Source organism: Chanos chanos, chromosome 7 (genome assembly GCF_902362185.1).
Source record: "Chanos chanos chromosome 7, fChaCha1.1, whole genome shotgun sequence".
In the NCBI taxonomy this organism is placed as follows: Eukaryota; Metazoa; Chordata; class Actinopteri; order Gonorynchiformes; family Chanidae; genus Chanos; species Chanos chanos.
Genome location: NC_044501.1, coordinates 5,114,544 through 5,127,644, shown reverse-complemented (window position 1 = coordinate 5,127,644; position 13,101 = coordinate 5,114,544). Strand labels below are relative to the sequence as shown.

Below are 13,101 nucleotides of genomic sequence, written 5' to 3'. Positions count from 1 at the left end.
CTAAAGCTTCAGTTGGTTTACTCTCAAATAATTTGACAAAACATTTCATTTACATTTACATTTACATTCATTCATGTAGCAGATGGTTTTATCCAAAGCACTTCCAAAGCAAGCAGAGCACAAAACAGGCAAATAACCATTAAGGAGCTTCCTGTTGCATAAATCCAAGCACTAAGTTCAATAATGGGGCAGAAACACATGCAAGAAAGTTGAAGGAAAATAAAAGCATGAACTACAGTTGGGTCAAAAAGCTCTCATGATCTCGTGATATAAGCCATGTATCACAGTTAAATGCTACGTAGTGCTAGTTGTAGACAAGGAAACATCATTAAAAAAGTCAGGGCATAAAGGACATTGTAAGCATAGATGTCATTAAGAGCATGATATATTTCATCAGGATGTGACCATATTACAACAACCTTTCACAGGTTTGTGTGGCAAAAATGAAAAATAAATATAAATTCTGTAGACATGGGAACTACATGTGGTGATGTGTTGAGGGGGGCATTGATTTTTTTAAAAAAAAAAAAATTTCAGTGCATGCATTTGATCCTGAGATTTTGTATTAAATCTGTAAAAATGATGTCACATCACAGGACAAATTGCTTGGGGTGTTGACAGAAACAGTTGATAAAAGATACTGAAATATAAGGACATTTCAGTGACCCGTTGAATTTCTTGAAAACTAACTATTTGTTACATACCATAATATCTTTTCTTTCTTTTTTTTTAAAGTCAAGAATTCTGAAGAAAAAAATCAACTCCGTTTGTCAACTACCTGGTAATGGTCTAACAATGTGTACATACAAGGACCTGCATTGTAATGGTGTATTTCACATCTCTTAAAGGACCGGCTATTTCAGTTTAGTGCTGATGTGCAGACACTAATGGGTTTTTTTTGTTTGTTTGTTTTCAGACTACAGTTTGTGGTGATTTTTCAAACAAGTGAAGTGACCTTTGTAAACTGTGTGAAAACTTTAATGATTACAAGTAAGGCACTGTGTGACCTTAGCATATGGTAATGTGTCTCTCCACTAGGTTGTGCTTTAGGTCTAATGAATGTGTGGGACAAGGCTTTTCCACTAAGTGAGGGTAAGTAACCTAATATTCATACGTACAGATTAGTTAACTGCGTTTGTGATCTTACTTTCATTATGTATCCTTGTATCTTATCTCTCATTAAGCATAGATTTGAATTTCAGTCACTACACAAAAGCAAACTGTTAATTTTGAAAATGCCTTTTTATGACTGGACAGAATAACAATGTTTATATTATTGTTCTTCTAAAGTGAAGTATCTCATACCATGAGCACTAATAAATCCCTTCAGTTATTTGCTTCTGTGATAAATTTTGACACTTCATATGAACAATGACTTAGCTGATTAAAAAGTATCACAAATGTTGCCCTCCTATTTGGTAATGAACAGCAGTTAACGTTGTAAGTATAGGAACAAATCATTGAAATCTACATATATAAAACAATTCATGCTTCCAAGCAGTGAAGTCTGAACTTTTTGTCACTGATGCCATATGAGTAATTGTTGTTTAAATTATTTCTTAAGGTTTATCACATTTGTTCATGAAAAAAAAAAAATATTTGCTTTAAGTTTACAAAACAACATCACCCACCACAGTAATATCCACTGATTTTAGTGAGTTATAGCCATCTTCATAATTTATCATGTTCCATGTAGGGTAGTGCCATGTGTCTGTCTTGTTTTTGCATCATACTGTTTAACAATGGTGACATCAATCCTAATACAGCTATCACCAGCTCCAGTTCTGACCCATGCTTTCAATACCATTTAAGCATCTTCTTTGTCAACAACTTAAGTGCCCACTCTGTCAAAATAGCGTTATTTAGTTTTCCCTAAAACCAGGACTGTGAGCTTCATTCAGCTCAATTTACCATCATGCAGAGACTGAGTTAAAGACCATTTGTATCATTCTCAATGATTGTGAAGTATTTCTTCAAGTCAGTCTGTTTCTTTCTTTTTTTTTTTTTTTTTTCTTTCGCCAAGAGTAATAACCACTGCATTAACTTTCAGCAAATGTTACTGTAAGTTTATGAATGTTTTGATAATTCATTTGAGGGACTCTTATGTGCACATCACACCTCAACATCGCGCTGTTTGAAACTGATCATATCAATTCTACATCAGGTGTGATCAGCTCCAGTCCTGACCCCTGCTTTAACTACACCATTCTGGATGATCCATGGAGAGCTACCCACTACACTGACGGCACAATTAGGTGTGATCATGACAGAGGTTGGTCAGGCTGGTACAGGCTTTTCTATCAGGGAGTGAGTGTCCAGATGGCTGACTGGTGTGTGGATCAGTACAGATGTGGCACAGATTTCCCACTGTGGCTGGCTAGTCCACACCCACAACCAGAGGATGGAGTGGTCACTCGACAGGTCTGTGGGACCTGGAGCAGCAGCTGTTGCTATTTCCAGTCCAATCCTATTCAAGTGAAGGCCTGTCCAGGAAATTACTACGTCTATGAATTCGTCAGCCCAGCATACTTCAACTCTGCCTACTGTTCAGGTAATCTGAAACATTTTCATTCATCTACAGCTGTAAAGCAATAGTCAGCTATTTTTGTGATATCTTGCATTCTAGATATCCTGTAGAGATCCAGAGATGAATTTCTACAATGTCTATATTAAGTTAACACAGACTTTACTCTCCCTGATCACTATAAGTATCCATGGAGACATTTAAAATGTAGATATTTGCTTGTCCTCCTCCAAATCAGTCCCATGCTATTTACACTGATGTCAGTCGTGATTCAGAACTGTAACTGAGTAAGCTTTTAAACAGGCCACTGTTCCAACAAAAGCACAAGCTACAGTAAGAGCATTCTTTTCTTGTTGCCCTGTTTCCCACATAGATCAGTGGAAATCCTCATTCCTCCATTCAGGCTTCATTAAAGCCAAATACATTCCTGGGCATCGCAAGAGTAGATCGCTGTTTCTCTCTTCCTCTTAATTTCAGAGACCCAGAAACTTAGGTCTCAGAGCTCTCCTGACAGCACACTGCCACCACACTGAGATCTTATGCATTATCCTCTCAGTCTCCTTTGCCTACAATTCACTGAAAAAGTCTTGAAGGCATGCACTTGCATGCATGGAAAAAACACAGCATTTCGTCAACAAGTTAAAAAGAGATACTGAAATAAAAACGATCTCTTACAATTTTTTATTTGTCTCTGTGGTTGTTTTTTCTTTTTTTTTTCTTTTTTCTTTTTCTGCTTTCTGTGTGGATATGGTAAAGCCAGACAACTCACCACATTACATTCAATACTATTTAAGCATCTTCTTCATCAACAACTCCGGTGCCCACAAAATAGCGTTATTTAGTTTTCCCTAAAACTCAGACTGTTATTTATGATTGTATTGTGAGCTCCATTCATTTCAATCTGTTATCATCCAGTCTCTGAGTTTTCTTTTTTCTTTTTTTCTTTCGCCACCAGTAATAACCCCTGCATTGACATCTCTAATTCTACAAGTCCATTTTATCCAGTTCTCTTCCTTCTCTCCCTCTTACAGTTGTCTTTTTATAACTGTGTATTAAAGTAATGAGTAAATACACCTTTAAATTTTAAGCAGTGGACTGGGTTTAACAAGCTTAATAAGGGGATGTATTTTGCTATCAAGGGGGATGGCATCCCCCCTCATCCCCCTTCAAATTACCAATTGCCTGCTGTTTGATATATTCAAACAGATACCATAACATCCCATTTATTGCAACCTTATTGGATTTTCCAGCCGTTTTCCAAAACCTTTTCTTCTAAGCCATTGGTCCAATTTTCTGTGTGAAATACAAGCACGGATCTCATTTTGTCAAGTTATCAAAGGGACTGTCACACTTGAGACAACATCATCATCACAAGCCATTAATATTGTTTGGACATTATTTTTTTTTTAATTATAAAGGTGCAATTGGTGTCAAACTTGGACCAGAGGCATTCTAATGATTGTGTAGTGCCATGCCAATTCTGGTCACGTTTTGCCAACAGTGTTGAAATATTTGTACAGTGCAGGTCTTCTGAGGGATTAAACAGAACCCAAAAGGTTAAAATGGTTGATGAAAAAATGTGGCTGCCATCATCATCCAGTTGGGAAATTTCTCATTCATTGAATGTCTCACTGTCTCAACACAGTCACACAATCCAACTCCAATATAAAGTATATCTAATCCAAATCTCTCTCTCTCTCTCTCTCTCTCTCTCTCTCTCTCTCTTTTAGGACTTATCAACTTGCTTCAGGAATGCCAGGTATGTGGAAAAGTGGCTTAAGAATATCACTTTAGAAATTAAACTAATTCTGACTCAGATAGTTATGTCAATTTATGACATGCTTATGCCTATTATCCCAGGTCACATGATCTTACGATCTGTGTTAACAAATGACGTTAAGCGACATACACGGTAAATATATACTGGCTGTACATCACATTACAGTGTCCATAAATAAGTATAAAATGAATGAAATGATTATGATCCACTATAAACAAAAACAGTGAAAAAACAAGGCTATATTTTGAATTATAACAGTTCCCCTCACACTGCACAGTCAAATGTGTGTACGCTGTTGTGAAACGCACAGAGCTGTTTCTTTTCTGTTCCAATTTGCATGTGTGCTTTCTAAGTGAGAAGGAGAGTCAAACAGGAATAGTTTAGTGTCCTACATGGCCCAAGTTGACTGTGGAACAGCTTAGTGGTACGGTCACACCAAAATAAAACATCGGATTTCATTCATTTCACTGAAAACTAAACAAAAACACAAGAAAACAATTTGCTTCCAGTGGTGGGACCATCCAAATACCCAGCAAAAGGTATAATTCAGTTACATTCAGCTGTGACTTTGGTCAGGTTGGAATCTGTATTAACAACCATGTCACATGGGCTATGTTGACATCAGTAGACTCATTTTCTCAGTTAGGTCAAGTTACTTTCACATTTTCCTGTCAGAATGAAAGAGTGTTACTGATATGTATAGTCACCAGTAAGTTATCACAGAGCAGCTTAAGGAAAATTCACCTATTTATATTCTTTGTGCCTTTTGATGACCCAAACAGTGTCAATCAGGTTTTGTTGTTCTGACAGAGGCTAAATGTTCTTTTTTGTGAATGTTGCTATTTAGGTCAATAAAACTGCTGAATATTGTCTTAAAATCCTGTTAAAATTCCTGTCAACAGTCGATGAACTGCCAGTGGAGGTGAGTTATATGCATGCAGAGACAGAGCTTTGTATGAAGTGCCAAACGTGACAAATATTCCAGTATTGCATCTAAATGTCAAATTGAATCATATAGTCAAATTAAATCTGCTCATTGCCATGTTTATTACTCTATAAATGTTCTTAAATATGATATGTATGACACGCTTACATCTCCACCTCTCATTGTCTTCTTGTCCTCTCTCTCTCTCTCTCTCTCTCTCTCTCTCTCTCTCTCTGTATATATATTAGGGATGTCCCGATCCGATCTCAAAGATGGCACTTTTTTAACTGATCGGTATCGGCTTTATTGAGCACGACACTAAGTCAGATCTTTTGTTTTACATCAGCAGTCACACCGGTGTCGTAAACAGAGAGCATAATTAGTGGCAAGACCCAGTTAAAATGTACGCAGTGTGGAAATATTTTAAATTGGGAACTGAAGGCAGTCCAGCAGCCACTTGTAATGTTTGTAATGCGAGCATTTCGTGAGGCGGTAGGAGCTGCGTTCAGCAGGCTACTACAGCTTTGATACTACAACTAAAAAATAAACATTTAGGTCAGCATACACCAATGACATTAATCCTCAGGGCTACTAATAACAACCAAGGTATCGTTTCAAAATTGAAACACGTAACGCTTTATCTGTATGTGATGTATGCGAGCCTAAACTAACAACCACAGAAAGCAGTACAGCTGTTTAACTAACAAAAAGGATTGATAACGATAGCATACAAAAAGAGGCTTTCAGAAAAATTATGAATGGAACTGGCAGTTAGACAAGTTAACCACTTGAATTATTGTAAGAAGATTAAATAAAATTGAACACTTACATTTATATGTCTGGTACAACTCCCATCTGGGCACACATCTCCCATAGTCCAGTGTACATGTTTATTCGCTGAGAACTACCTCCTTACACCGTTTGTGTGTGTTCACAAACGTTCGCAGTGAACTCAAAGCAAGCAAAAAACTGATTTTAAATGTTCAAAAATGTTTGCCTTTCTTTGCTAATTGGAATTACCTCGGGTTTTCGCCGTCTTTTTTGGAGCTTTTGAAACCACGGTACCCCCTACCCTCTTGACACTATATTTCAGACACTGCCCAACCGGAGGTTTACAACAGGGTTTAGTTTGTTATTTTGTAAAAAAAAAAAAAAAGATGCCTTTAAAAACAATTAAGGAACAGCTTGGATGCAGGCAATTTTTTTCCTTGATGCATTGCTATTCAGTTCTCAAGCATATACATTGAATTGATTTTAATACCTTTAATACACTCGAAATGTGCACTGTGCAACTGTATTTTCTAGGGAAATAAAAGTATCGGATTGGGACTTGGTATCAGTAGATACTCAATATTAAATGACTCAGATTGGGATCGAGGCAAAAAAACTTGATCGGGACATCCCTAAAAAAAATATATATATATATATATATATATATATATATATATATATATATATATATATATATATATGTGTGTGTGTGTGTGTGTGTGTGTGTGTGTGTGTGTGTGTGTATTTATACGCACACACACACACACACACACATATATATAGAGAGAGAGAGAGTGAGAAAGAGAGAGAGTGTGTGTCTGTCTGTTTGTCCATCTGTGTATGCGTGAATAATAGAGAGATCGTGCTGTTAATCTCTCTGTTCTGTCTCTTCAGACAGTGAGGACTTATTTAGGTCAGCTGTTTGATTACCAGAGCATTATAATAGCTGATACCCCAAACGATAATAAGCTGGCCACACTGGGAAACATGTTTCTTCTGGCCACTGAAATTCTGATATCTGCTGTGGTGAAGCCAACTCCTACCCAAAGCAACATCGATAACATCCTCAACAGCACAGGTAATTACCAAAATGGGCCACAGAGGGCACCAGATCAGTTCATTCTCTAAGACCTTTTTTTCCATCTTACTCATGATTCCAGTCTTATTTAATTCTCTCACCAGATGCAACCATTTATAACCAATATGGTCCTTTGTGAGCAAAGCAAACAGAGAGAAGGGGGAAAATGTAACTTAAAGAAGTGGCTGTTCAGTGAAAACAAAGTGCTGATCATTTCTGATCATTTCTAGGGTCTCAGTGCTTTTGTGATACTTGCTCAGCAGTTCTCATTAAAAACAGGTCCTGCTGTTCACATGCCCACATGCATATAGCTAGACATACTAGCCTTTGATTCTCACTGTCTCTTGTAGAGGTAGAGGTGAGAATCTTCATTGTTGGATGGAACACCACCCTCAAGAAAACTCTACAGCTGAACACCTCCGACGCTCTCCTGGATATTGACCTTATTGGTATTTCAAAAAATAACAATGGTAAGTTGTAAACCTCATGAAGCAGATCTGCCTCCATTACTCCATTTTGTTTTCTTTGCTTAAATACAAACTCAGTCACAGTGCTGGCTAGAAATGTAAAGTGTGTGAACTTGTCTGAATGTACTTTTGTCAGTTCAGCCCTGTTTTTTTGTTTGTTTGTTTGTTTGTTTGTTCATGTTTACAGTTAAACATCATCTTAACTTTCAAAGGCAGTACTTCAATTAATAACAATTAATTCAACTTGTGGAAAAGGTGAATTATTTAGTGTGAGGGAGGTAATCCTGGGAGGGAGGACTTTTGGGTACTGTCTTTGTAATGGTGATTCATGCTGGGAGACATACTGTGGTCTGACTTTTGAATGTTTTGAATGTGTTGCTGGATAAATCGTTTATTTGTGTATCTCAGGAAGTGCTGCTGTCTCTCTCATCACCTACAAGAACATGGAAGAAATGCTGAAACCCTCCTTATTCCGCACAGAGAACGACACAGTCAAAACAATGATGTCCAGAGTGGTCTCAGCCTTCCTGCCCAAAACCACCAACAAAACGTTAACCAAACCAGTCAACTTCACCCTGAGGCACATCAGAGTAAGCTTTTTTATTTTTGTTCTTTTTGCTAACTCATTATGTCAGCATGCTCAAGTAGCTTGACTCAACCTCACAAATCATGTCCAGTGATCCAACATCACGTCTCCAGCCTCACCAGCTTTCAGATTGCCAGATCATTACATCATCGAGCTGATCTGTTAAGATTAAGATTAAGATTAAGATTAAAGACTACATCTCAGTGATTGCACGCACACACTGTGAGCAGTGAGCAGTGAATTTGACCTCTCCATTTAACCCATCCTTACACACCAGTAGTGATCACATACAGCCACTAGGCACAGGAGCAGTGAGCAGCACACCTGTGCTCGGGGAGCAGTTGGGGGTTATGTGCCTTGCCCAGGGGCACTTCAGCCATGGACGTTTTCCTGCCGGTCCTGAGAAGCAAACTGACTGTTTGGTCACAAGCCCACTTCTCTGACCCTGTCTCTGGTCAATGGAGTCATTAACCTTGTCATTCTCAGTATATGACATCTCTCTGCTCCAGGGTTTCTGGGTCTGTATTTCTGTGCTTTATGACTCCTTCTCTCTTAATTCCTGGTTTATTCCCCAACGGGGCTTCCCATTTGAATGGTACCATGCGAGGAAGGAAATTTGTCTTCCTCCTTGTTGAAACCATATAAAATACAAATTCAACTCTCACATCTTCATATTAAAACAAACTGTGTCTATGTCTGGATCACTCAACAATGCAAAATTTCTCTGAGTAACTGGCATCTTAAGAGAGGATGTGCTTGCTGAAACTGAAGCAAATGCTCAGACCCCAATCCACAGAGCTAAGGAGTCAAATTGATCAGATCTGACCAGACTTCAGGAGCTCTGCTGTGTGTGATAGTTGGATGTCATGTATTTGGGAAGTGTAGTTCTTTTATTGGCCATGTGGTGTCCTCAGTCTTTGTTGTGCCTGTTTAGTTCATTATTGTTGTGTTGTTTTCACCTGTGTCTTGTTGTGTCTACCTCTTGTTTTCTTCAGTTCTTTGCTCAGTTTTGAGTTGCTATCTGGTGTACAATTCCTGATCAAGCCTTGTAGTAAGCTCTGTGTGTTTTCTTGGGTAGTTCCCTGTTGCTGAACCTCTGTTTTTAGATCAAGATTCTGCCTGCCGTTTTGACACAGAATCATATAAACTCTGTGTTATGTACTTGAGAAAGATCTGACACAGAAATAGTCGTATATAGATTTGTATTTAAATTATTGACCAGCATGAAAACATTTTGTCTTCTTTTGTCTTTTTTACTTTTCCTGTAAAAATGGAATGCTGCTGATGATCCATTTTCATTAACTTATCTGCTTGTGTCATGGCTGAGCCTGACACATTCAGCCTTTAAATAAAGGTTTTTTTTAACATCTCCATGCCTTTCTCGATTAGAAAATGGATCCTAAAGATCTGCTGGACTGTGTGTACTGGAACGTTAGTGAATGGGTTGTGGACGGCTGTTCCATCACTGAGACCAACTCCAGTTACACAGTCTGTTCCTGTGAACACCTGTCCACTTTCGCTCTCATCATGCAAACTCAAAGACCACCCAAGGTAACACAGGAGCAGATAATCACAACATACAGTCTACTCAATGTATGAGGAATATTCACTGTGTGTTAATTTACCATGTGTTAAAATGAGAGTAAATGTGCATATATGAAACTGGACAAACAAGGGATTCACTCCTCACAGAGCTTCAACGCTGAAATGTTTTTGAAACAGGGAAAAGAATCAATGTGCCTAAATAAATGTTGTTTTTCAGAGCAACTATCTCATGGAGATTGTGAACACAGTAGCAGTAACTGTTGGGCTGGTCTTTCTGTTCTTGGCTGTGTTGACCTTTGCTGTCTTGGCAAAGAACTCAAGAGTGACCAACACAGCTCTACTCAACCTCTCTCTCTGTCTGCTGCTGGCTCATCTCCTCTTCCTCCTCACCCAACATCTCCTGCCTTATATACGCATCCACAAGGTAATAAGCATAGCTGAGCAGTAGCGTTGCCACAAGTACCAACGCTATTAGGTTAATTGCTTTTCAGTTTGGTGGTCGTGTGGCTACTTTTGGAGTCAGATAGCTTTTCAGTAGTAGCACTAAACCTGTTTCATCCGTCAAGTGGCACAGAACCGTTGATAATTCAATTGAATTCAGTTTCATCGTCCCAGAAAATACATAAGTTTTAACCACTCATTCATATATTCTCTCTTGACTTGTTGGAGTCATGACAAATAACACATTAAAATAATTCACACTGCACACTGGGTCTCACATTTTCAGTTAACCCCACAATGGTAACAATAGGCCAGTTAGAACTTCACAAACATAAATGCTCATTTTTAGCATTCATACACATGATGGTGGGCTGATGCAATGATGTGATGTTCATTCAACTTTCTGATCTTTTTTCTTTCTCCTCAGAGAGTTTGTGCTGCAATAGCTGGAATACTCCATTTCCTTTTTCTCTCTGCGTTTGTTTGGATGTTCATTGAGGCCATACTACTCTTCATCACAGTTAAGAACCTATCAAAGATCAGATCCAAAAAGAAGGAGGTGGTTCACTGGGGATTGCTGCTTGTGATTGGCTATGTGATCTCTCTGGCCGTGGTCTCAGTGTCTGTGGGGGTGGTGCCTGATGGATATGGCAGTGAGGAGTGAGTACAGAGAGGAGACAGAGTGTTGAACAATAAGAATGAGAATTATGAGGTCACATGCTGATTTGATATGATTGGCTTCCTCAAAATTGTTCAGTCTTTGTGTTTCAGCTGAATATGATAAAGAGAGAATGCAAAGTTCGAAACGAAGTGCAAAGTGCTAACTACCATGTTATTACTGACTGACAGTTTGTTGTTTTGTATTGTGTGTTTCTGCTTTCTGTAGGTGTTGGATTAAGAAGGACAGAGGCTTCACCTGGAGTTTCCTGGGTCCTGTCTGCTTCATTCTAGCAGTATGTACACATTACACATTTTCCATCATTGTAGATAAGTCTGTATTTGACCAAGGGAGAATTTGAGATGCTATGAATGGTCATGCAACATAAGACAATATCAAGCTGAACATTTATTTAAAAATGGAATAGCATCACATTCACTTGTAATAGTGCCAGATATATCACTGAGTTTTCATTCATCACTGGTGAAAAAAAGATTTTTTTTTTCCCCACTGTATTTCCAGTCTGATTTCTAGAGAAGATAATATCTGACTCTTTGTTTTACCTGTCCAGGTCAATTTGGTTCTTTTCATTGTCATAATCATCCGTCTGAGCTGGAGTATAAAGAAAGTGAACACTGAGGTCGCACAGCTCAGATCCACCAGGTAACAAACAATCTACAAACCCAATGGAGTATGAAAATATAATTCTATATTTACCCATCAGATAGTTAAAATGTCTGTAAATGCATGTATCCTACTCTCTAGGACTATGGTGTTCAAATCCCTGGCCCAGTTTGTTATCCTCGGTTGCCCCTGGATACTGGGCTTCTTCACACACATCAGTGAGAACATGGAGATTGTTTTCCTTTTTTTCAACTCCCAGCAAGGCACCTTCATCTTCCTGGTCCACTGTGTCCTCAATGAAGAGGTAACTACAACTCCAATTCCCCAGGGGCCTATTTAGTCTCACTCATTACACCTGTAGCTATTTTGTGCCACTTATTCTCACCTTAAGTTTTAAATGTGTCCCACTCATTCTCCCCTGTTACCACTCTGGGTATGACCTTGACCTATACAGTCTAGCCTGTAACACCTGTGGCTATGACATTGTCCTACTTAGTCTCACCTATAACACGTGTAAGCTATGACCCTGTCCTATGTAGTGCTGAAAAAGTTTGAAAAATTAAAAGAATTAAAAAGTGAAAAGTGAAAAAGAGTATTAGTTTATATGGCAATGTTCCAGGACCAGACTAAGTGACATTCTCTTCAGTGTTCTAGGTAGACTCAAGTATAAACAAAAGCAATAAAATTACTAAGCGTGTTACGCTTTGATGACGTATTTTACATATCTGAGTCTAGCTGCTTCATATTCTTTTCTTCCTCTCTCCAGTTTATCATCCACTCTTTTTCTAATATCATGAACACATCTTTATGAGCCCCATGTTGTATGTTATAACATAAGATGTTGACGAAATGTATTGTAAATTGATAACATTGTCGACAAACTGACTCTCAATATTATCTGTCCACCCACCATTTTGTTTAGAACACAGCGTCTTCCATCATGTATGTTTAACATCATATCCTACATTTCAAGGATTTTCATGTCATGTATGTTCTGGAAGTGGAGAGCAAGTGTGAAAGGGAGAATCCACCAACATTGCTGGAAAAGTCAACCTGGAAATTTTCCAGGTTTTATATCTGAAAGGGGCTTTAATTGGTGTAAAGATCTATCTTACAGCTTGACATTTCCATCTGATTGTAGATAGGGAAATTAGAATGGAAATGACCTTCTGTTACTACAACTCTCTTGTAATGTCTGCTTTTTATGTGCTCAAGCGCGCAAACTTTCATGTATCATCACATATCACTTCATATATTTTTAAGCTTGTGTTATTTGACTTCGCAAAAATCTGTCGGTAAAGTTGCCTTAGCATAGACGGTGTATCAGCAACCATAAACTGGAGCTCTTACCCTTGTCTGACCCTGTCTGTTTCTCTTCTCATCTGTGTTTTCAGGTCAGGAGGCAGTACAAGAGGTGGTGGGGCGCACTGTGGCGTTGCCACAAGTAAAGTTCTCATCACAGACATTCAGCTGGACCATGAAAAGCTTCAAAATCTTAACTTAAAGCACTTATTGCCAAGTCTAAAAAAGTTCAGTCAAGTAAACTTAAAAGCTAAAGTTCCAATGGTTGTAGCTAGATATTCACAATTATACATGATAAAAAAAAAACTCTGTGTTTCATGCTAACAGAAACCAGTGAGAATCAGTTAAAACCAGTGAATTTCAGTGAGAATCAATTCATTTACTTTCAAATAAGTCACAG

At 38.2% G+C, this 13,101-nt stretch overlaps 1 protein-coding gene across 1 annotated transcript; it reads left to right on the top strand.

Moving 5' to 3' along the window:
* Positions 1 to 2,103: 2,103 nt before the first annotated feature.
* Positions 2,104 to 12,847, top strand: LOC115817207 (adhesion G protein-coupled receptor E3-like). Its single transcript, XM_030780472.1, has 11 exons — positions 2,104 to 2,551; positions 6,899 to 7,078; positions 7,435 to 7,552; positions 7,958 to 8,135; positions 9,521 to 9,682; positions 9,894 to 10,100; positions 10,545 to 10,777; positions 11,004 to 11,070; positions 11,347 to 11,438; positions 11,541 to 11,703; positions 12,794 to 12,847. Exons 1-11 carry the CDS (start codon positions 2,104 to 2,106, stop codon positions 12,845 to 12,847), a joined length of 1,902 nt encoding a protein of 633 aa, XP_030636332.1.
* The last annotated feature ends 254 nt before the right edge of the window (positions 12,848 to 13,101 follow it).